This window comes from Petaurus breviceps, unplaced genomic scaffold, assembly GCF_028583685.1.
Source record: "Petaurus breviceps papuanus isolate PSGF00001 unplaced genomic scaffold, PetGlider_PUasm1.0 551, whole genome shotgun sequence".
Taxonomy (NCBI): Eukaryota; Metazoa; Chordata; class Mammalia; order Diprotodontia; family Petauridae; genus Petaurus; species Petaurus breviceps.
In genome coordinates this window covers 34661844-34687429 of record NW_027186372.1, presented here as the reverse complement: position 1 = coordinate 34687429, position 25586 = coordinate 34661844, and the positions used below count along the sequence as shown (strand labels likewise).

At 37.4% G+C, this 25586-nt stretch overlaps 1 protein-coding gene across 2 annotated transcripts in view; it reads left to right on the top strand.

Annotated features, from left to right (window-relative positions):
* Window positions 1–18544, top strand: part of DCTN4 (dynactin subunit 4) — a 38096-nt gene extending 19552 nt beyond the window's left edge. For both annotated transcript variants that reach the window (XM_069102620.1, XM_069102621.1), the window contains exons 4-13: window positions 349–392; window positions 3489–3596; window positions 5409–5482; window positions 5730–5842; window positions 6158–6267; window positions 8929–9002; window positions 11524–11578; window positions 12038–12145; window positions 12883–12980; window positions 15945–18544. In XM_069102620.1, coding sequence (XP_068958721.1) covers window positions 349–392; window positions 3489–3596; window positions 5409–5482; window positions 5730–5842; window positions 6158–6267; window positions 8929–9002; window positions 11524–11578; window positions 12038–12145; window positions 12883–12980; window positions 15945–16158 — 998 coding nt within the window. In that variant the 3' untranslated portion in view covers window positions 16159–18544. The remainder of the gene's footprint in view (window positions 1–348; window positions 393–3488; window positions 3597–5408; window positions 5483–5729; window positions 5843–6157; window positions 6268–8928; window positions 9003–11523; window positions 11579–12037; window positions 12146–12882; window positions 12981–15944) is intronic.
* The last annotated feature ends 7042 nt before the right edge of the window (window positions 18545–25586 follow it).

The following is a 25586-nucleotide window of genomic DNA, read 5'->3' as shown; positions in this document are numbered from 1 at the left end:
TAAAATTTTTTTAAAAATTATTTCAACTATAAATCACTTCTCTTGTGTCATATATGCCTTCTTCTTAACTAAAAATAAATAAATAAATGAACTGCCAGGACAATTCAGCCTCTTAGAAAAATCAGCTCCCAAAAAATTGTGGGGAAGTATTATAATTCCAGCTTTTAAAAATAAGATGTCCTAATAGTTTTTAGAAAGCTCAGAGCTAGGTGACTAGGTACATTTTGCTTAAGCTTGTCATGGAAAAGCTTCCATCCTCTTTTCAGACGGATTTTGGTGCTAGTTGCACAGGGGCGGTAATTCTGGTATTCCCTAAGGTCTCATGTGAAACTCCATTTTGTTTTGCAGCCAGTGGTGGGTGGCAAGAACCTGAAAATCCTCACACACAAAGGGTAAGTGAAGGACAGTAAGAAAAGATAGAAAAATGGAATTGCTTTCAGGCAGGCAAGACTGGGGAAACTGATTGGAACTGATCTTTGCTTTGTATGTTGATAAGTATAATCAAGCAAATTAAGGCGCCTTAATGAAAATAAATTAACATTAAAAAAGATTTAAAAAAAGAAATGCAATAAAAGGATGCCTTAATGAATAAGCATTTCCTATGTGCAGGTGTATTTTTTTTAATAACTAAAAAGCTTCTCTGATTTTTTCCTGACTGAATTCAGAAGAATCAGTTCAGTTGAATTCTCAAGTCTATACTCGATAATGTCTAGTGAATTGTGAAATAACAAGTGTTTTTAATACTGGTGCTTTTATTTTTCCTGTAAGTACTCAAACAGTATAGGAGTTAAACGACTTGTTCAAGGTCACACAAGTAATAAGTGGCAAAGCTAGGATTTTAACCCAGAATTCTTTCTACTGTGCCACAGTGCCTCTTAGTCTTTCAGAGAAAACTTAAAACACATATGGTAACTGTATTCAGCTTTTGCAAGGATTGTCCCGGTGAGACAGAAATGAGATTTGTTTTATTTACTTCATTGGCCCCAAGGGCAGAGGGAAGAACTTCAAGCTACAAGTGGACTTCAAGAGGCCAATTCTGATTCAGTGTAAAGGAAAGCTTCCTCACAATAAAAGCTGTTCAAAAAATGGAAAGAATTGCCTTGGGAGGTAGTAAATTTCCCTTCATTGGAGGATTTAAGTAGAGGTTGAAGCTGTCTTGTCAGGCTTGTTATAAAGGGAATTTTTGTCAAGGACTAGGTTGTATTGAAGGCCTAAGATCCTATCTTACCTGAAATTCTGTAGTTCTGTGCAATTTTATTGTATTACTGGCTTGTGGACACAGCCCTTCAGATATAAAAGATGAAACCCAAGAAAAACTTTTTTTTAGCATTTTATAGTAATGTCTTAAATATTTAAATGTCTTGCCTGTATTAGAGAGCTATAAAATGTTCAGAACTGTTCAGTATGCTGTAGTGGAAACACTTGGGTGTGAAATTAGAGACCCTAAGTTCAAATCCTTACTGCAACTTATTATCTTTGTGATCTTAGGTAAGTCTCATCTTTAAAATAAAGGGGTTAGTCCAGGTAACTTTTGGGTTCCAGTCAAGCTCTAGATCTCTGAGTCAGGAATTAATTTCCCTGATGTTATGAATATCTTTTTCAAATTATTTTAAACTTACAGAAGTACTTTACAAAAAAAAAAAGCATTTTCATCAATTCATGAGTTGTGTTTGTTTGTTTATTTTGGCTTAGCAATGGTTGACTATATATTCTTGATTTAAAGCCTGTCACCTATCATTAGAAAGAATTGCTTCAGAATTCATAACCAAACAAGAGATAGAGAGATTTATGGGAGGTAAAATGGATAATTTTGATTGCATGACATTAAAAAGATTTTGCACAAACAAAATCAGTCCAGCTGAAATTAGAAGAAAAACAGTAAACTACCCAAAAAATCTTTGCAGCAAATTTCTCTAAGGTCTCATTTTCAAATATATAGATAAATGAACCAAATTTATAAGAAAAAGAGCCATTCCCCAATTGTTAAATGATCAAAAGATATGAAGAGGCAATTTTGGAAGGAAGAAATCAAAGCTTTCAATAATCATATAAAAAATGTTCTAAATCACTAATAATTGGAGACATGCAAATTGAAACAACTCTGAGGTACCACCTCATATCCATAAAATTGACCAAGATGGAAGAAAAGAAAAATGGCAAATGCTGGAGAGGATGTAGGAAAACAGGTACACTAATACACTGATTGGGGAGCTGTGAACTAGTCCAACCATTCTGGAGAACAATCTGGAGCTATGCCCAAAGGGCTAGAAAACTATGCATACCCTTTGACCCAATAATACCACTATTAGGTCTGTATCCCAAAGAGATCAAAGAAAAGGTGAAAAGACCTATTTGTACAAAAGTGCTTATAGCAGCTCTTTTTGTGGCATCAAAGAATTGGATATTGAGAGGATGCCCATCAATTGGGGAATGGCTGGACAAGTTAAGGTATAAGATTGTGGTGAAAGACTGTTGCGGTATAAGAAGTGATGAAGGGGATGTTTTAGAAAAACTGGGAAGATTTGTATGAACTGATACAAAGTGAAGTGAGCAGAACCAGGAGAACAATGTACACAGTAATAGCAATATTGTAAGGTCGATCAGCTGCGTAAAATTTAGAACTGATCAATGCAGTGACCCACCACAACTCCAAAGGACTCATTATGTCAAATGCTGTCCATCTCCAAAGAGAGAACTGCTGGTCTCAGAGTACAAAGTAAAGCCTTTTTTTTTTTAAGCAATTGGGGTTAAGTAACTTGCTCAAGGTTATACGGCCAGTTATTTCTGGGTGTGGTGCCGAGTGTCTGAGCCCGGGATTCGATCTCCAGGTTGTCCCAACACTGGAACCGGTGCTCTTACTCGCTGAGCCACCTGGCCGCCCCCAAAGTAAAGCATTTTTGCTCTTTCTTTTTCTTGCTATTGTTTTCCCTCCCTTTGCCCCCCAAGACCATGGTTAATACAGAAAATTTTTTTGCATGACTTCATATTTGTAATGGGTTTTGGATTTCTTGCCTTCTCAGTGGGTGGCAGAGGAGGGCAGGGGAGAGAGACTCTGGAACTGAAAATAAAATTTAATTAGAAATAATTGCTTCTTTTGCCTCAGAGGCAAAAGTGATCAAATGAAAAATTAAGGGCAGGAATTTTATATTTGAAATATCTTCTAGCACCTGGTAGAGTACATTGAAATATGTGTATATTGTATATTGATAACTAAAGGTAGAAAAGTTAGCATGTGAAGCGTATAATTTACTAGTGCCTTGATTTTCCATTTCTGCTTATGGTAAAATTAGGATTTCAGTCTGAAAAAAATAAGCTCACTTATAAAAAGGAATACTGTTTGTGGGAAAAGAGTAAAATCTGTACCATCTAGTATGCCATTTAATCCTTAGAAACCTTAAAATGTTATTGGGTGGTATATTATGGATTTGGGGTTGGGAACTTGTGTTTTCTTTATTAAAGCTTGAGTGGCTGATCTTGTTTTCTTGTAGATGAACAAACTGGTTGAATATTACCAACAACTGGCCCAGAAGGAGAAAGTGGAACGAGATCGTAAAAAGCTGGCCCGGCGTCGAAACTACATGCCCCTGGCATTTTCGGTGAGCTCTTGGTACCCAGAGAACTTTGGGATTCACTGATCAGGAACTGTCGCGCCTAAGAAGAGGTTTTCTAAAGTAGAGTATCCAAATAGGATATTGTGAGGTTTCAAAAAAAAAAAAAGAATTTTCATGTGTTTCATTTTAAAGCTAGTCATTTTGGATTATTCCTTTTCCTATTTCCCCAGTTCTACAACTTTTTATTATCTTAGTTTTTGAAGGAGGGAGAGGTTATGATTCTCCCCCATTATTCCCTTCTGAGGTAGTAAATAAATAACTTTATTCATAAAATCTTTAGTTCACAGTTATCACTCAAATACCTATAACTTCTCAGCTCTAATATCATTAAAAATCTTCTTGGAACTTCCCATGTTCTCTCACTTCTTGGAACACTGTCTTTACACAGTAAGGGCATCATGGGTAGAACAATCAGCTTATAAGGGCAGAGTTTTCAAGAGTTGTGAATTATGGGGGCGGCTAGGGGGCACAGTGAATAGAGCACTGGCCCTGGAGTCAGGAAGACCTGAGTTCAAATCTGGCCTCAGACATTTAACACAAAATTAGCTGTGTGACCTTGGGCAAGTTACTTAACCCCAATTGCCCTACCTTTCCCCCTCCAAAAAGCAAAAAAAAAAAAAATAGTGAATTATGCTCATTTTTTTCTTTGTCAGCTTATTTGGTGAGATAAATTGTCATTTGAGCAATGAAAGTCAGATTGGATTTGGTGCCATCATTGCTATAATGCAAGTTAAGTTTTTTGACAGGGGACACATTTCCAGGATTATAGTATATTATCATCTTAATAAAGGCATGTAAGGAAATCACATGAGAATTTACTTGGTAAATTCACATGAGAATTAGAAAGTAGTTCATCCCACTGCAAATTTAGGGAGGCTGAATAAACCAATTAAATACATCTTGATTGGAATGGTGAATGGCATCCTGGTCTTTTTTCGTATTGTTTTTTTGTTTTTTGCCTTTTGGAGGGCAAATGGGGTTAAGTAACTTGCCCAAGGTTACACGGCTAGTATTTTTGTGTGAGTGTTAAGTGTCTCAGGCTGGAACCAAACTCGGGTCCTCCCGACTCCAGGGCCGGCGCTTTACTCACTGCTCCACCTAGCTGCCCATGGTCTTTTTTCCATAGCATCAATCAGCTAATAAAATTTGCTAAGGATCCACAATTCTAGATTCTTTGCCAAATTTTTAAATAAATAATCTTAATGGATTGATCTGAATGAATAAGTAATTTATGAAACCAAGAGTATGCCTAAAAAGAAAAAATGAATACACTTGCTATTTTTCCAACTTTGCTATATGATCTGCCTACTCTATGAGTTTGCTTTTGTCTTATCGCTGCATTTTTTTGTCTCTGTTGCGACCTACTGCTATTTGGGGGCTCTCCACAGCAACACACTATTCATGTAGTGGTAAGTGTTCTTTCATAGTTTTTTGCTGGTACTAAAGCTCTTGAAAAAGAGCCTAGATGACTTGGGTTCCAGTTGACCACTAGTTTCATGTGTCTCAAAATCTTATCACTCCTCTTATCTTAGAAGTGCCTAGATTGATAGAATAACTAGAATTAAATTCACTTTTACAATGCTAGAATAGTTTCAGTGTCTATAGATGGTACTTTTTTAAATTAAAAAAAAATAGCTTTATGGGGAAAGGCTACATTTATGTCATCAAGGTGAGCTTTTTAAGTTTGCTTTCCTTTGCTTAGTTTCCTGCGCTTCTCGCACTGTCTCAAAAGTAATTCTTTCTTTTGATAAGTAGGACAGATATATAAATATCCTGATGAAACTTTTTCTCTTCTAGGACAAATACGGTCTTGGAACCAGGCTTCAGAGACCAAGAGCTGGAGCTCCTATCAGTACCCTTGCAGGACTTTCGTAAGTTTGGACATTAAAATTGCATTGAAAAGGAAGGCAAATATTATGCAGAAGACTCTAGGAAGGGGAGAGAATTTTCCTAGGAATTGTCACAAGAAAAAAGAAACAAATTATGCACTTAGAAACAATAAATATTATTAACCTTAAAAGGTGAACTGAATGGAGTATTCATCAAGGGGAAGGTTTAGTGCTTTCATTCCATATGTTAATAGGTTACTCAGTAAAACTGCCATTTTCCATCATTTAGCCTCAAGGAAGGAGAAGACCAAAAAGAGATCAAGATTGAGCCAGCACAAGCTGTGGAAGAAGTGGAACCTCTTCCTGAGGACTACTATACTAGACCAGTAAATCTAACAGAGGGTATTGGACTTTGCTATTTGTTTCTAACTTATTTGGAATTTAGCTTTTATTAGTCATATTCTGTTTACTACCTGGCATTATTGGTATGTTTTTCAATAGTAAAATGATCACAAAACATATTAAAACAATGACTTTTTAAAAGTAAAAGGATCTTTTTTTTGAGTCAGATCTATATTTAAGAATAGTCTTGAAAAAGACATTTAACAAAACCAATGATGACCCTTTTATTTCAGTGATGATTGCTTTACAATTGTTGATTAAATGTTGTATTTAAGCAGCTTAAAGTAAATTTAAATTTCTCTTTTGAATCCCAAGTGACTACCCTGCATCAGCGTCTCTTACAGCCTGACTTCCAGCCAGTCTGTGCTTCCCAGCTCTATCCTCGACACAAGCATCTGCTGATCAAACGATCCCTACGCTGTCGAGTAAGTCTGCCATCATGGAGAATTGCCTTCTTTCAGCAGAGTAACTAGAACAAACCAAGACTGATTAGTATTTGAATAATTCTGAAATACATACATAGGCAACACACATGTTATGTCCTGGATACAGACAATCAGATCCACAAATATTTATTAAGCATCTTTTTTGCATTGCACTGTGCTTTGTAAAAGAAACAGAAGTTGTTACCCCCACTTCTTTTCTCTGAAACTTTCTCCTTTCCCTGGTCCCTTCTTTTTTCCTCTCCCTTTCCATTGCTACTACCTCCAGTTCTCTAGAACTGTCCCTGGGAGGGGCTGATTGATTTGTATTTTTTATAAAGATGGTCTTAAGGTCAAAAAAAAAAAAGAAACAGAAGTTGAGATGGATTTTGAAGGAAACATCACAAGGCAGAGATGTAAGGAAAGACCATTCTAGGCAGTAGAGAGAATGTGTGATAAGGCCTAGAGGAAAGAAAGGATAGTCCAAGATAGGAGGACATAAAATACCACATTTGGACTCTTGATTTGATAATTCTGCTTGATCAGCTACTCATTCCTTAGCTGCTGGCAACCTAGCTTTTATCTCCATCATTTAATTGAAACACCTCTTCTGGGCCAACAGTGACTTTTATTGCTGAGTTCAGTGGTCTCTTTTCTGTCCCTGCTATCCTCTCTGATAATAGATTTGACATTTTGACTACCCCTTCCCTATTGATGGTTTCTTTTCCCTTTTCCTCTCATGTCTCTGATCATTTCTGATGTCACCTTTGTTTGATCCTGATCTTCCTTCTGCCCTTAAACAGTAGGTATTTCACTAAATCTGTTCTCTTGTTGTAACTGCCTACATTCTCTTTTGATCATTTTCATTCAGTCCTGTGACTTTACTTAACATCTTTATGCAGATGACTCCCAAATTTTTATTTCCATCTTTAACCTCTCAAGGCCCAGCTTCCAGCTGTGAATTTCTAGTTTCCTACTAGATATCTCGACTCAGTGTCTCACTGTTACTTCAAACTTAGTTCTTTATCTTCTCTCCAAATTACCCTACCTCTTAACTTTATTATTTCTTTTGATGATGCCACCATCTTCTCACTGATTGAGACTCAAAACTTTGGCATCATCTTTGATTTTTTTCCTTTTCATCTCTCCTTGCCTTCACACCCCATCCAGTCAGTTGCTAGTTCCTATCCATTTTACTCTCACCACACACTTATTTTTAAACAGTTCTCTCCTTCCCATTCCTGCCACCCTAGTTTAGTCTCTTACCTCCTCTTGCTCAGGCTATCGCAGTAGCCTCCTGACTTGTCTACTTACCTCCAGATTATCCCTTTTCCAGTCAGTCTTTCAGGCTACTGTTCCAGAAAGTCTTCCTAATGCATTACTCTGATAACATTACTATTCTGTCCAAAAGCTTTTGGTGATTCCCAACTGCCTGTGGAATAAAATAAGAACTTCTGATCATCCCCTCCAAGACCCTTCACAATCTAACTTCAGCCATTTCTAGCACTGACTCCTACTATTCCCCCTAATGTACTGAATCATATCGTAGCCAACTTGAGCTTTTCCTCCTCCGTTCTTGTCCTGCTTCTCCCGTCTCCCTGCTTTTGCTCATGTCATCCATCCTCCATCCCTAGAATGGATTGTCTGTCCCTTATGTGTCTCCATTGAAATCTCTTCCTTCAAGACCCACCTCAAGTAAAACCTCTTCTCTGAAATCTTCTCTGATATCTCCCTCTATCTTCTCTCTAGTTGAAAATAGTCCTTCTGGATTGATAGACACAAAGACAGATGCATAGATGTATACATAGGCATGCAAATTTCTCATACGTTCCCTAGAATTAAATCGCTTTGTACTTAGCATTCTCTTCCTTGTGTCTTAGTTATTTGCGTATGTGTTGGCTCCACTGTCCCCTTTCATTGGAAAGTAAGCTGCTTAAAAGTAGGCTCTGTGTCATATTTATCCTTGTATCCTTGATGTCTTCTACAACTGAATGTTAATAAATGTTTGTTGAATTGAATATGTGGAAGTTCAAGGTTTTGTTATTCTGGAAGATAAAGAATTCAGGTGACTTGAATTCTAGTCCTTCCTTTGCCAATGGCTGAGTATATGTGTGGCCAAATCATTTTAGCTTTCTCAGTTCCATTTCTTCAGCACTTTATGCAGTCACTGAGTTCTCTTCTTGTTAATTTCTGTTGCTTTGTCTTTCTGCAAATCTTAATTATTTTTTGTGTCAGTGTTACCCATTTTAGAATGTATATTCCTAGAAAGCAGATACCAGTATTCCTTGTGAGTTATTACTAAAAAACATAATGCTAGGTTCATATATGTGTTATTTCATAGTAATTTTTGTTTTTAATATTAAATTTTAATTTTTAACTAAATAATTAAGTAAAATTAAATAAACTAATTTAATTAAATTTTTAAATTTAATTTAATATTAAATATTAAAAAGGTTTGTTTTTAATATTCTATCCTTTTCATTTTGGAATTTTTTTCAGATAAGATCATATTTGCCCCCATCTCAAATGTATCACTTTTACTGTATTTGTTAGTTTATTGAAAACTAGTAAATTCTGCTCTCCAAGAAAACAACAGGCCTCAATCAATAAGGATCGTTTATTTTTCTGGGTTATACATTAAATATTTGACTTTTTCCTTTTTAGAAATGTGAACATAATTTGAGTAAACCAGAGTTCAATCCAACATCCATCAAATTCAAAATCCAGCTTGTTGCTGTGTGAGTATTTTGGTGGTGTGTTATTTTCTGTATAAATGGTCTTTTCTTTATGGTTAGAAGTTCATGGGTTTTGTTTGTTTGTTTTTTTTAATAATCTTCCTATTTTTGTATCCCTAAATAATTTCTAGGTTTAACTAGCTGGTCTAAAAGCCTTTTTAAAATAAGAGAATGCTATGATTTTTTTTAAAAAGATTGAGCGTAGCATGGTAGAAAGTATACTAAACTACCAGTTAGGGAGGACTAGATTTATATCTAACTCTGTCTCTTATATTCTTTATCTTTCAGCAAATCATGTAATATATCTAGACCTCACTGTCCTTATCTATAAAATGGAGATAATATATGCCCTGTTTATTTTACAGAATTGTTTTGAGGCGAAAACAAAGTCATAAATATGAGAATGTTTTCAGGAATATAGAATGTTATGTAGCTAGGTGTGGTGGATAGAGAGCAGTCTAAGTTCTGGGTTCAAGTCCTCCCTCTGATGCATACTGGCTTTGTCACCCTGAGAAACTCACTTCACTCTTCAGTGTACTGCAGGCAACTGTCTGAAACGAACAGTTGCTGATTTGTGTTGGTAAAAGGAGTTTCCTTACCCATAGTTTCTTACACCAATGAAATCACAGGTCTGCAGACAAAAAACATTGCTGCAATTATTTAATTCTGGATCTTTGGCAGGATGTGGGAGAACTGTGGAAGTACTGGACAAGATGAAATCCAGGAAGAGCCTTTTTCCAATTTTAACATGCAGCTAAATATCAAATCATATCAATAGCAGCCTTCTGTTCTTGCCCTTGCTGTGATTGATATGTGTAAATATACAAGGGTTTGAAATAGGGCTGGGCAGACTAGATACACACAGCAGCTTCAAATGACGTGGTTAGTAACTGAAAGGTCAGGCTGCCCCAGGGTATTTTTTGTGTGATCAAATGACTAACTCTATTAGAACTCCTTATAGCATTTGAACAAGTTTCTCATACCATTTAATTTTTTAAAATTATAAACTTTAAACAAAAATGGCAACTCTTTGTATTTTAAAATGAACTTCCTTGTACATTTTGTCCATAACAGCTTATTAGTTTCTTTTTCTCTATCCATTTCCATTCATTTCTGTAATTGTTTATACATTTTTATTTTTAGATAGTGTCTGTGCTATTCTTCTAATTCCATTTTCTCTGCTTCATTTACTTCATATACATCTTTCCAATTATAACATTTAATTTCAGTATAGTATTTTATTACATTGATTTTTATATAGCATTCACTCACTGGTGCAATTAGATTTTTTTTTCAGTTCCTTGAAATAAGAAGTCGTGCTGATATACACATATTTATATACATGCATGCATACATACATATATATACACACAAACATATGCACATATCTTTTTTTTTAATTGTAAGCATATCTCTTTTTTCCTTATAACAGTGTTGGGATATAGTCCAAATAATAGTCACAGGGTATGACTTTTTGTGACATTGTTTTGTGCCTCGAGTTTGCCTTTCAAAAAAGATTCTACCACTTGGCAGTTCTACCAGCAATATATAGGTACATCTATTTCACCACAATTCCAAAAGCATTGGGTTTTGTCACTTTTAATTATTTTTGCAATTGTAGTAGCTGTTAAGTAGTGCCTGAGAGGTTTTGTTTTGGTTTTTTTTTTTTTGCTATGTTTAATTATTATTGAGGTTGACAACATTTTTGCATTGTGTAATGAGTAGAATGCTAGACTTGGAGTTAGTAGAGACCTGAGTTTTATTCCCAGCTCTGACATTTCCTGTATGACCTCGTACAAGGCATTTAACTTCTGAAACTCTATTTTTTTCTCCTTTTTTAAATGGGGATCATCTTACACCCCCTATTTCACAGAGCTCTTGTGAAGATCAAATGAGGTAATATATATAAAGTCTTTTGCAAACCCTAAAGCACTATTATATAAATGCAAATTGTAGTTATTATTGTTACTCTGTGTATGTTGTCTTTTAAAATATCCATTTTCTTTAACTTTCTCCAATGGAGACTGGGTTTTGTCCTTGAATATATTAGTTCTTTACATTTATCTTTCATGTCCTCTCAGCGTTCTCTAGAACAGTGATACTTTAATTCATTAAAATTTTCATGTCTTAACTAGAAAATTCTCAATTTATCTGTGCTAGCTAGAAAAAAAAAATGGACTCCAGCTTTGACCAAATACCTCATGAGATCTTTTAAGACTGAGATTTTTCACCTTTTTGGTATCATGGACCTCTTTTGAAGTTTAGTGACACCTGTGGTGCACTCTTTCTCAGAATGGTTCTAAAACCTTAAAATAAAATACATAGAATTACAAAGGAAACCAATACTATTGAAAAACAGTTATCAGAATATTGAAAAAGAAATTCACTGACCCCAATTTAAGAACTCCTGCTTTAAGTAATTGTTGAATTTATTTCAAAATTTCATTAGAATCAAAACTGTATCAAATTTAGATAAATTAATGGTCATTTGTTTTCTTCATATTTATTTCCTATTTATTGATAGCAATTATATCCCAGAAGTCAGAATCATGTCAATCCCCAACCTACGCTACATGAAGGTGAGTGCTGCCTTTAGAGAGCATCTTGCCTGTTAAAATGAAAGCTGTTCCATGATTATTTTTTGGATGGGGATTAAGGGTATAGAGGAGGAAGGGAGGAAACTGATGGAGAAGAGCAGGAAGTTTGGTCCAACAAAAAAGGGAGTGAGATCAGCTGTGATAACATCTCTTCATGTTTCTTGACAGCAGTAGCTAAGAAGGGCCAGTAAAAGTTGCAGTTATGTGTAACAAAAGAGGTAGTGACGCCCATGGCGATGTAGACGGGCTACTCAAGAGGGTGAGCAGATTAGAGTTTGGAACAAACAAAAGGATGATTTGCTGAGGTGTCTGACAGACTATCCAAGAACAATTTGATGTTTTCTGGAACTCAAGTCCAGTCCCTTAGAGTGGCAGCAATATTAGCAATCTACAGAATGTTTGCCTGAATAGTCTTATCATGCATGTTTTATTGTTCTTCAGGAGAGCCAGGTCCTTTTGACTCTTACAAACCCAGTGGAGAACCTTACCCACGTTATACTGTCGGAATGTGAAGAGGGAGACCCTGATAACATCAATAGTACTGCAAAGGTAGAACTGTCTAATGCTGACTTTAGCATATTCTGACTTTGCCTAGAAAGACCCAATTTGATCTGGGTATCATTCATGTAGAAATATCTGTTCTTTTTATATTTTCATATGTGGTAATATACTTCACACTTGACTTTTTAAACCAAAAGCTTCTCACTGAGCATAAGCTGTTACTAGCCAATAATCTGACATTTTAACATTATGCAATAAGGACAGAGAAGGGGAAGGCCTCCATTTTCATTTAACTTAAAATTACTTGGTAATTTGTATGCTATATTTTCCTTTTACTGTTTGATTTTTGGCACTGCATTTTGGTGCTTCTGTCAGATGGAGGAAATAATAGTCAAAACTGTCACTTCTTCATTCTTATTAATAGTTCCAGTAACAGATTTGGTATGGGAGGAAACATAAAACAAATGATTCAGGTTTCTGTGTAATTTGGGGATTTCACTCACCGTAGATGTCTTAGACCCTCCGTCCCCAGCTAGAATAGAGGATTCAGAGTTGCTTATGATTCTGCCTTTGTGCCTCTTCCACAATAAACTTGACGCTGGACTCAGGCAAACAAGTTTGATTTGCTTTGGTTTTAAATCATGTGTAAAGCATCTGATCATTTAAATATTTAAAGTATATGAATATTTGGGAATTATGGCTTTTCCAAGTTTTATATACATAGGTCAGCACAGTTTGAAAAGTGACGTTTTAAGGAGTGTCATTTTCTTCATGTCACATTTCAGGTGGTTGTTCCTCCCAAGGAGCTTGTTCTAGCCGGCAAGGATGCAGCCGCAGAATATGATGAATTAGCCGAGCCCCAGGATTTTCAGGATGACCCTGAGTGAGTTCTTCTCTCTTCCCAAGTAGCTATTGGGTGACTAGGACGTGGGCCACCCCTCAAAATTTCCAACTGGAATCTTTGGGCTTTTCTCCCTTGAACATATTCAGTAGATAGGAATCTCAGAAACCTTGTGCCTGGCTGGTAAAAGCTACATACATGATGCTCTTGACCTGAACATGTATCACTTAAACTTTTTCAGCATTTCCAATAAAATCATAGCAGAAAAGAACAACATTTTAGCCAAAGAGATAATTGAACTTACATGTAGGTCTCTTTTAAAAAAATTCTCCCTGGCATTGGTTAAGAAAATGACATTAATGTTCTATGTCTCCTAAATTTTTAAAAAATACGCTCTTTATGGAAAGATATTAGGCCAGAGTTACCAAATATCTCCCTTTTGAGTGGATACATCCCCATTTCAGTATCTCTGTACAAAATATATCCACATAATTTTCTTCTGTTTAGGTAACAGACTCAGAAGTTGGTTCCTTGCCCCAATTCTCAACAAATCTTAGACAGCAGGTTGCTGAGATACTTAATACATTTGGTGCAATTCTGCAGCCTCGAGGCCACATGTGGCCCTCTAGTTCCTCAAGTGCAGCCCTTTGATGAAATCCAAACTTTGTAGAACAAATCGCCTTAATAAAAGGATTTGTTCTTAAAACTTGGACTTAGTCAAAAGGCTACACCCAAGGACCTAGAAGGCCCACCCCAGGTCTAGAGTATACTAATGAAGTATGCAATGTACTTTCTCTATATGCATGCTCAGATTTTACTATTACAACTGGGAGGAGAGGAAGGCACAATAGTGTTTGGACAGTATATTTAATATAGGAAATAGGAGGGACTTCCCTCCCAATTGAGGCTCCTCAGACTTCTCAGGCTCTACTGAGCAGTTCAATTTTGTCTTTGCTCTCTAGAAAAGGAAGATAGAGAGGATTAGGGGAAAACTAGTGGGACTTCCACCGCAGAATAAATTCATTATAATAGCCAGAAAGTACTTGAGTCATATTTGCTCAGTTCCCTCTTTAGGCTTCTCCAGAGACCTTCTAGGCCATCAGCCTGAATTTAAAAGCCGTTTTCCTATGGCAACATAGTGACTATCTCTTCTATTTTTTGGTTTTCTTTTCTTTAAAGGTGAAAATTTTGTCTAACTCATAAGGTTATGAGCTGGCTACTAAATGCAAAGTAAATTTGTTATATACTGCTCCATACAGTAGGCCATATTTGTTCATTTCACACACACACACACACACATACATGTAAACACTCACATGCACACACATATGCATATGTCCCTAATATCAATATATAAGCTATAAATTGTGCTAATTAATTTAAATCTTATTTTATACTAACAAGTAGGGAGAGACTATATGGTCTGAATTACAGAATAATAAACTCGGTTTTATTATTTTCAAGTACATCCAAACTAAACTAATAAATACTCAATAGTAAAAGACCCTTAGTGGATCTGCTTGACTTAATGGATGAACAGGAGTTATTAATACATGAGTTGCTCATAATGGATATTTCAAAAGTATTTGGAAATAGTTTGCTACCATCTAAGTTAAATATTTCCCTTAGGATCTTATCTGTCCTGATAATTTGCACTGTGTAAAAGTAGGTTTCACACCAGTAAGTTGTTTTTAATAAAGATCCCTAAGGAGGAGGAAGCTGCTGCTTCCTAAGGCAGCACATCAATCCTGATACACTTTTGAATCTTAATTATTAGGAAGTTTTTGCTTACATGTAATTTCATTAATATTCTTGATAGTAGTGAATGTAACAACCCTCAACTACAGTTATTTAGGATTTTTAAAATAGTGCACTTCAGTAGCATCCCTTTCTAAATTGCCACAGATTCAAAAAGTAATAGAATCTGAGGTAGAGGTTTCATGGCATTGTATTTAATAGATCTTAAATTTGCCCTTTTTTATTGTAACATGTAGGTCTCTTCAAATTAATATTATAAATGTATGCAGATATTTTATATCAAATTTACTCACAGCCCCATATTAGAATTCCTGAATTCTCTAAGCATAATATTGATGATTGAACAGTGTCCTTTTACTTTTCAAAAGTAAGAGTTTTGGGGTGGCCAGGTAGCACAGCGAGTAAGAGCACGGGCTCCAGTGTTGAGAAGACCTGGAGATCGAATCCCGGGCTCAGACACTTAGCACCCACCCAGAAACACCTGGCCGTGTAACCTTGAGCAAGTTACTTAACCCCAATTGCTTAGGGGCGGCCAGGTGGCTCAGCGAGTAAGAGCACCGGCTCCAATGTCGGGGTGACCTGGATCAAATCCGGGCTCAGATACTCAGCACACACCCAGAAATAATAACTGGCTGTGTAACCTTGAGCAAGTTACTTAACCCCAATTGCTTAAAGGAAAAAAAAAAGTAAGAGTTTTAAATATAAAAATTCCACATGGCTTGTGAGAAAGTGCAAAAAGTAAAGAAATTTACATTTTTCCTATTTCACATACTATTATTTGACTATTAATATTTGCCTTGTAGAGATATTATAAGGTTTTAAGCATTAGTCCATATATGTAAAAAGTTTTAAGCTCTTTAGAAAAAAAGTGGTCCTTTTATGATGATTTGAAACAGAGATCAACAAAGTAATTAAAAATGTAAAAATCATTCTTAAATCACAAGCCATACAAAAACAGACTTTGGCCTATGGGTGGTAGTTTACTGACCCCCAGTGTAGAAATTAGATTAAAAGCTGTGAGCTGTTAAAATTACTGAAAAGTTTAGGAGAATGGCATTTTACTAAAGCAGTTCCTGACTGCAGTTAAATACTTTTCATTGTGGCCTTTAAAACTAGATAGGCTCTTGGGATAATAAATGGGGAGCGATTACTTATTTTTCATCATTTAGGAACTATTTGGTACCATCACCAACATGATTCCTAGAATTTTGGCTTTCAATTTAATACTCTGCTTGCTTCCTCTAATAGCATCATAGCCTTCAGAAAAGCCAACAAAGTGGGCATTTTCATCAAAGTCACCCCACAATGGGAGGAAGGCGAAGTAACCGTATGTTTTAAGATGAAGCATGAATTTAAAAACCTGGCAGCTCCAATTCGCCCTATTGAGGAGGGTGATCAGGGCTCTGAAGTCATCTGGCTCACCCAGCATGTGGAGCTCAGTCTCGGCCCACTGCTCCCATGATGGACCCCAGTGATGATCAAACCTCAAAAGACAGCATGGAGATTCTGACACCACAATGGAACGTCTGGAAATACTGAAACCACTGAAGCCACAACTTCATTAGGCCTCACTTATGCTATACACATACACTACTGATCTCTGTCAGGGGAGTGGGAAACACTGAATGACTACAGTTCTTTCTCCCGTTGCTGTAATACTCACCATGTAAATCTTTTGACTCCTTCACAGCCCTTGTGCACTTTGCACTATAGCACTAGTTGAGCAAAGGTGGCCATTTTAAGCCTGTTACTGCCTCTTGCTAAAGTGGTATTAGCTTCACAGCCCCCAAAGTACTGCTTGTTCTATCTCCAAACCAGTTTTATGAATACAGATCAGAATCTTACAGAAGAAGCTTCAAGCAGTACCCAAAATGGGCCTGCTGTTATTTGGCCAATATTTAGAAATAGAACACTGTTAATGTACCAGCTGTTCAGTGCATTCCAGCAGAAAATTTTTCAGCTGTCTAAATAGATCTCTCCATTTCCCTAAACATCTTCCACCATGTACTTCAGAACTGGCATGTCTGTGGTAGCTTGCCTAGTGATTGAGCGATTTCTGATTCTTAAGCAGCTATTGCTTGCATTTTTGTTAGGAACATGTTCTGTTCACAGTGTGAAATGAAACACCTGACGTTTACAAGATTGCTGATAAATAATCCTGATAATAAATGATAGAATGTGTTCTTTTAAAGAAGTATTTTAAAAGCAGGCAAGTACAAGTCCAAGGATGATAAATTTAATTAAGTGTTGCAAAAAATTTTGCTGGGGGAAGTGATATTTTTTTTTCCTTCCCTTTTTAGTCTCTGTTTCTTTTAATTCAGTATTTGGGAACCTCAAGTGCTTTTGGCATTTGGAAACTTCCCAGAGCCCAAAGGAAGTTCAAGCAGATAAGATCAGTATGCTTAAAACTCTAAAGGTTAGTTTTTTAGGCATGTCATAAATTTATGTTCTTTCCAGAAATTTAAGGGAAAAATCAGTAACTGTATTCTCATAGATCCAGAAATGAACATAACATAAACTGCCATCCATCCCCTTCCTGGTGTTTACACCTAGAATTTGTCAGGTAGTTAATTTGATTTTTGGCAAATAAAGTGGACAAAAAGGTCCCACACGCTCTAGTGGTTCACTTCATCAGTTTGTACTCGGTAAGCTAAATCTCCATTTTAAGAGCTAAATTGCTATGTTGGGTTGCTGTAATTGAAAATGAGACCTTTAGTAAAACATGCCACAAAACCCACCCTTCACCCCATAGTGTTATTAAATTCTGACAGGGCTTGTGTTTTTCTTGAAAGATGAGTGTCTGTTTCAGAGTGAACCTTTAAAGGTCAGTTTTGAGGCCATCTCCTGATTTGATAATTGAATGCCAGTAGGCATTTTGACTTCTCTGTTGCCCCATGAAATGAATAAAACTTAGTGCAACAAACTTACTATCTAGAGTATACCAGTTGTGTTTGACTGTTTTTCCTATAGAGCAGCAAATATGCCACAGTGGAAAGGAAAATGTTCTTCCCTATATATTATTAAACACTGACAATAAACACAGCCTAGCAGTTTGAAAAAGGAAGTGTGGGTAACTGGCAGACAACAGGAAAAGCTTGTGTTTTAGTGTCTTAGAATTCTCTCATCTTCATTCCACTGTCAGAAAGGCTGCTGTGATGGCACTGTACCATATTCGCTGGTGAAGGGAATGGGTATCAAGAAAAAAAATACCTTAATGTGTTTGTAAATGTGCATAGATTACACACAGTTGTACAAGCATGAGTTTATAAAATATAGCTGGTATTTATTCTTAAATGTTATGTTGAGATAATAGGAACTGCTACTATCATCCCCCATATATAACAGAACACTTAAATGCTTTGGTCATAAAGATTTTCTTCAGAATCCAGATTAACTTGCAAAATAACAATGATAACTGGCATAATGTTTCCTTGAAATAGTTTTTAGTGCAGACTGGTATAAGTGTGTTTGTGGAAGTGGTCCAACAATTACTACACCTATTGAATTTGGGGTTCTGTCCTCGATTACATGAAAGATTCTTTAGTACTTATTCACTGTCTATCACTGCAGGAAAAATTAATATTACTGGTACAATTATTAGCTATTATTTGGAAACCAAGAGCTATTAACTCAGAATGGTGGTTTATTTAGCCCACCAAAGTTTATTTTCCTTTAAATGCTTTTAGGAGCGACTCCAGCAAAATCCTGTGCAAATTTTTGCGGAAATCTCATTTATTCCCTGTAGGGGAATAAGAGGCATTCTGTCTTGATCTTTGTTAATGACAGGTTACTGTGTTGCCTTATTGCTTAACTTAATGTAGAGAAAGAAATAAAGTAGACAAAAAATGTTTAATGTCTCTTCTCTTCCTTACTTTTTCCTTCTCCCTCATTTTTCATATCCAGTCAGCTCCGTAGTCTTGTCTATTCTGCCTCTACAGTATCTCTCTCTGTTCTCTCCACTCACACAGCAAGACCATGGTTCAGGCCCTTATCACATCTTGCTTGTACTATTATAGTAGCCACCTCATTGGTTTTCCTATTTCCATATTCTTCCCTCTCCAATCCATCTTGCCCAGGGCTACCAAAACCTACACAGGTTTGACCAGGTCACTTTCCAGCTCAAGAATCACTAGTGGCTCCTTACTGTCCCTAGGATTAAATACAAACTCCTTAACTTCTGGCTGCAGCCTACCTTTCCAGGCGTATTTCACACTCCTGCCTTTCACAAAATATGTTCTTACCAGATAGACCAACTTCCTCTTCCTCGGACTCTGCCTCCATCTGTGTATCTTTACATAGGCAACTATTCTCCAAGTCTGGAGTCAACTCTCTCCTTACCTTCACCTTTTGAAATTCTTAGCTTTCTTTTTAAAGCTCTGCTCAGGTGCCACCTCCTAGTCAAGATGTTCCCCTGCTTGTTAGTCCTCTCCCCCTCATCACATTATCTTGTATTTACTTATTTATTTACACTTTGTTTCTCCCTAGAGAATGTAAGCCCCTTAAGGGCAGGGACTCTTTTTTCCTTTTCTTGTATCCTCATTGCCTGGCACAGTTCCTTGCACACAGTAAGCATTTAATAAATGTTTGCTTCTTGTAGTCATTGTTGGTTATATGTAGTCTTTCCTTAAAATTGTAGACTTAATCTGTAAATCCTCCACCACTGTAATTTAATGGGAAAAGAAGTTGGGAAGCATAAGGTTTTATGACATTAGGAACCAATATGTTGAGTTCCAAAATACCTTCAGACCTTTAAAGTACCTTGTATGTCTATACATACATGATTTCCTATTACTAGTTTTACATGGGGCAGCTAGGTGGCACAGTGGATAGAGTGCTGGGCCTGGAGGTAAGAAGACCTCTTTCTGAGTTCAAATCTGAACTCAGATTCTTACTAGCTATGTGACCCTAGGCCGTGTGTCCCTTGTTTACCTCAGTTCCCTCTTATGTAAAATGAGCTGGAGAAGGAAATGGCAAACCACTCCAGTGTCTTTGCCAAGAAAACCCCAAATGGAGTCATGAAAAGTTGTGCACAATTGGACAACAGAAGTTTTACATGACATATTTTTTTTTATAGCTTATATATCCTGCACTCAGCTTTGATCTTCCTAAAGTACCAAGTCTGACCATTCTCTCCCTCCCCCAGCCCAATTCAATCACTTTCATTGGCTCATTTTTGTTTCTAGGATCAAATGTGAAATCATCTGTTTTTCAGTCCCTCCATAACCTGGCATTTACTCTGCAAACAGTGGCCTTCTTGCTGTTCCTTACATGAGACTGTAATGCCATGTATGAGCAGCTTTCCAGAGGACTGCTACGTGAACAGCTTTTAAGATTCTTATTACACAGTATAGTGAACACTCTGTTCCATAACAAATCAAAGCAAAACATCCACAGAAAATCAAGGTACAGCATTCACAATATTCCAACTTATCACAGAAAATCACAATATAGTATTCACAACAGCTTATCATTAAAATGGCCACATAGTTTTCACCAAAGTGGTCACAATATTTAGAACAAAGAACAATCATCTCAAAGTACAATAGTCAAAGTCTTCCACTTACGGAGCACACTAAATTTAGTCAATCAGTCATTTATTCAGCAACCAATTACTAAGTATCATACACAAACCCTCCACCCCTAGGTCACTAGTAAACTACAATTTCATCATTACTCAGTACCCAGGGAGAGGTCTTTTCATCTTGACTTGTGGCCAGTTCTCAGATTCCCTGGATCCCCTTCCATGGTCCCAGATTCTACCTGGATTCACCAGACTGTCACCTGGGTTCAATGGCAGACAGCTCCCAGTTCCTTGACCAGCTCTCTGGGCAGGTCCTGCTCCACACTGGAGTTCACAGGATCCAGTCCATCTCAACTCCTTCACAATTTCTGCTCCCAGGAATTCAAGGCTCAACCAAGCCACAAACAGACAAAGTCCCTGAATCCTGGTCATGCTTCCTCAGCTTTCTCCTGGGTTCCTGGGTTCCTCTGTCACCTGGATTCCTGGGCTCCTGTTCAGAAGAAGCTCCACCACCACGAGTTCTCTGGAAATTCTGGCTCAGTTCTCCATTTTTCTGCAGCTGCTCTGCCACCAGATGCTAGTCCCAAGAAATTCTGACTGTGCCTCTCTGAGCTTTTCTTATATACACAGCATTAGCTACTTCCTGTTTCAGCCAGCCCCTTCCTGTTAGGTCAATAACAGGAGACAGGAGTTCATACCTTCTGTTTCCCTTACAGAGGCTTGATGATTAGTAAGTGCTAAGTACCTGCTACCTTTGCCAACACAAAGAGATTTTCAAATTCAAATTACATTACCATTACAGAACCGATCCATCTCCCTACCCTGGACCTTCTCACTGACTCTCTTATGCCTGAAACTCTCTCCCTCCTCACTTCCACTTCTTGGAATCCCTGACTTCCTTCAGGTCTCAGCTCAAGTCCCACCTTCTGCAAGATGCCTTTCCTGATTCCCCCTTAATGCTTGTGCCTTCTGGTTGTTATTTATGATTTGTCCTCCATCTAATTTGTCCATAGGTCCCTTATTAGACTGTGAGCCCCTGGAGAGCCAGGACCATCTTGTTGACCCTTCTTTGTATCCCCAGCATTTAGCACGGTGTCTGGTACACAGTAGATAGTAAATGCTCATTGATTTTTATAGTTTATAGCCCAACGTGTATATGGGTACTTTATGATGACATTTTTCAAAATGAAATGTTGAGTCTATGGCTAGAGTCTATTTTGGCCACTTGGTTACTAAGGAATTGCCTACATGTTGACTACATTAAGAGAATTATCTCTGCTCCTGGTTGTCACAATGAAAAGGGATTACTGCCCAGTATCATCAGTCCCTAGAGAGAAGTTGCCAGGGAAGGGAGTGCTTATATAGAGCTGGAGAGATGACAAATTGAAATTCTGTAAGTGGTAACCTGTTGCCCTTTTGTCCAGGTCACAGCATTTATTGGAAGAGGAGGCATTGTGTCCCAGTATCATAGGGGTGGTTCAAGACATTTAGTTACAATGGAGTTTGTTTGTTTGTTGTTTGTTTTTTGCCTTTTGGAGGGCAGTTGGAGTTAAGTAACTTGCCCAAGGTTACTTGGCTGGTTTTTTTGTGTGGGTGTTAAGTGCCTGAGGCGGGAACTGAACTCGAACTTGGGTCCTCCTGACCCTGGGCCTTTGTTTTACTTACTGTGCCACCTAGCTGTCCCTTTTTCATTTTTATTTATTTGGTTGGGGTTTTTTTGCTTTTTGGAGGGCGATTGGGGTTAAGTGACTTGCCCAAGGTCACACGGCTAGTTTTTGTGTTAAGTTTCTGAGGCTGGATTTGAACTCAGGTCCTCCTGACTCCAGGGCCGGTGCCTAGTTTTTGTGTTAAGTTTCTGAGGCTGGATTTGAACTCACGTCCTCCTGACTCCAGGGCCGGTGCTCTATTCACTGCACCACCTAGCCATCCGTTACAATGGAGATTTTAGCCAGAGAAGAGAGAAGGATAGAAATTTCCATGTTTCCAGAGAAGTTGTCAGGTATCCCAGGTACAGTTACAAGCCTCCTGCCTCTACTGACACCTTGGTATTATCCCTAGGTGAAGGCTTCAGACTAAGCAAGTGCCTCCACAGGGCTTTACAGTGGGAGTACTTTACCAGGGGAGACAAGTCTGAGAGCCACAAATCACTTCCTCTCCTTATTCCTCAGAGAGCCTCAGTGTCGCTACCCTAAGTTTTGGTTTCAAGCAAAGAAAGTGTTATTTCTCTACTTGATGATGTTTTATCTGTTTTGTTCCTTCATTTTCTCCCTACTTGTAACTAACAAAAAGATAGGGAGATAAGGTACTTTATTTTTTCATTCATTTCTCATTTCAAAATTATATGGGTAAGGCTGGAGAGAGGAACCAGTAACTTTCTTCAGAATGAAGATTGTATATCAGTGTTTTGAAAAAAATCTCAGACAAGATTTTCATGGACTATTTTTAAAAGTATGTGTCCTTACTATAATATTTATAAGATTATTTACTCACTTCTCACCTATAAAGAAACAGAAGGTAAATATTCTTGCAGAGAATAATTAGCAGAGCCTTGATTTGGATTAAATCCACTTTGCCAATGCACTGCTAGTGTTTAGGTCTGTTACACTAATGTTATTTATTTTTCATTCCCATAGCCAACTAAAAGAGCTTTCCCATGCATCCATGTCTGTAAAAAAATATTAAAGTTCCTTTTGTTATAGCAGGAAAAAAAATGAAGAGGGATTAGACGTACTCAATTTAGCTCCAGAGGATGGAACTGACAGTGGGTGGAAATTGCAAGAAGGTCATTTTTTTATTCTCACTATTTAATACTGTCCAAAAATGGAAAGGGCTACCTCCAGTTATTGTGAGTTTCCTATAACTGGGAATATTCAAGCAGAAGCAGGATGGCCACTTGTCAGGGTTGTTGAAAAGGGCATTCCTGCTTCAGGTAGAGGTTGGACTAGATAGCCTCTAAGGTCTCTTCCAACTCAAATCATACTTCATTCAAGACATTTAGGTATTCTGATGGATCTGGTCATAGTGTTAAACTTACCTCTTAAATAATTGTGATTTTGTTTAAAATTTTTGATAGTGATTTTAATGTCATGCACAGAAGCTTTCCAGAAGAACTGCTACTGTGAACAGCTTTTTTAAGGTTCTGATTACTCAGTATAGTGATCACTCTATTCTATAACAAAAGCAAAACATCCATGGAAAATCAAGGTATAGCATAATTCAAAACACAGCATTCACCATATAACAACTTGTCACAGAAAATCACAATATAATATTCACAACATAGTCTCAAAGTAAAATAGTCACTCTTAAGTTAACTCAATCAGTCGCTTATCAGTAGTATCAAAGTATACAGTCAAAGTCTTCCACTCTTGGGGCAAAGTCTTGATTAACTCAATCAGTCACTTATTCAGCAAAAGTCTTACTAAGTATCATATACAAAATCTTCCACCCCTTAGGTTACTAGTAAACTATAATTCCATAATTACTCAGTACCCAAGGAGAGGTCTTTTCTTCATCTTGGGGTCTGTTCTCAGATTACCTGGATCCCCTTCCATGGTCCCAGATTCTACCTGGATTCAATGGCAGACAGCTCCCAGTTCCTTGACCAGCTCTCTGGGCAGGTCCTGCTCCACACTTAATTTCACAGGATCTGGTCCATGTCAGATCTCTCATCATTTCCACTCCAAGGAATTCAAGGCTAAATCAAGCCACAAACAAAGTCTCAGCATCCTGGTCATGCTTCAGTCACCTGGGCTCCTGGGCTCCTGGCTCTGGGCTCCTGGGATCATGTTCAGAAGATGCTCCACCACCACAGGTTTTCAGGACTCAGTTCTCCATTCTTCTGTAACTGTTCTGCCACCAGATCTCAGTCTCATGGAAATTCTGACTGTGCCTCTCTAGGGTTTTTCTTATATACACAGTATTAAGTACTTCCTTCAGCCAATTTCCTGTTACATCAATAACAGGAGACAGGAGTTCATACCTTCTGTTTCCTCAGTAGAGGCTTGATCAGTTACTAAGTGCTAAGTACCTGCTACTTTTGCTAACACAAAGGGATCTTCAAATTCAAAATTACATTACCATTACAGTGATCTGGGCTCAATACAGTTAATTTGTCACCTACTAACAGGAGTATTTGAAAGATAAGGAATCTTCTAGAGACTGAGCCAGACATAATTTGTGAAGAATACCTTAAATGAGCCTACATCTCCCTCTCATGCCTCATTTGATATTAATACCCAGTCACTGAACAAGGCTACTTTTGTAAATCAACACTTATTTTCTCATCTCATTTGAGACTGCTCTGTGCATGAGACAAAGTTATCCTTGATGAAAAAATAACCATGAGCTAGACAGGCAATTGAACTGGACAAATGAGCTTTTTCTACAACAGAACAATCACAAGTGACTGAGATTTGTAGAGATCTTGTCTATTAATTTTTTTCATGCCATTTGACTCGGTAGAACACAAGGAAACTAAAGTTCTTGCAAATAGCATGTCATCCATACATAGACTTAAGTATCTGAGTGATCTGTGATCTCATCAATATGGGTACTCCCTTCCCTGGTATGGAATGCATACATTCCCCTCCTTTGTGGTACTTGACAGTATCTTTCAATAAATCCTTCACAGAGAATCTACTTGGTATTGAAATAGAAGATTTTTATGTCTGTATAAGGTATTACCAGGGACAAGAACTGGACCTGTGATTTTTTAGTATAGGGAACTCCCTGGTGAGAAACTCTACTAATGAAGGGCAGCATGTTCTCTGCAACTTGGTTTTTGACCTGAGACTTTCAGTGGCTTGCCCAGTCTCACACAGCCTTAAACTTGGATCTTCATGGCACCAAGGCCAGCTCTCTAGTCACTATTCCATGCTGTCTCTATGATGGGGTGTCAAAAGATGAATATCACACAATTCATGCTCTTGCAGAAGTTACAGTTTAGTAGACCTTGAAGATCTTGGTTCACTTTCCACTCACCAGATGAGAGGAATAAAACAGAAGCAGTTCCTCTGAATCAGAATACTCAATCCTTTCCTGATAGGATTTCATATCTCTTATGTATATACCAAATATCTGTTTGATTTCTCCTGCACTGGAGACTTCCCAAGCTCAATTAAGCTAGTTATGATTTGATCTTAAGAGTCAAAAGTTCTAGGACAAGAAAGATATCTTCCATTATTCCCACAAAAGTAATGTTCCTCTTTCCCCCCAATTCAGGTGTTCTCCAGAAAACACTGGAGCATTCTGGTTCATTGCTACTTTGGAACTTCAGAAAAGCAGCAGACCAAAAAACATTCTTGGGATTCTATGTTTATTTTGTGTGTATGTTAAAATTACTTGTGCAGGTATACTTATTGTGTCCC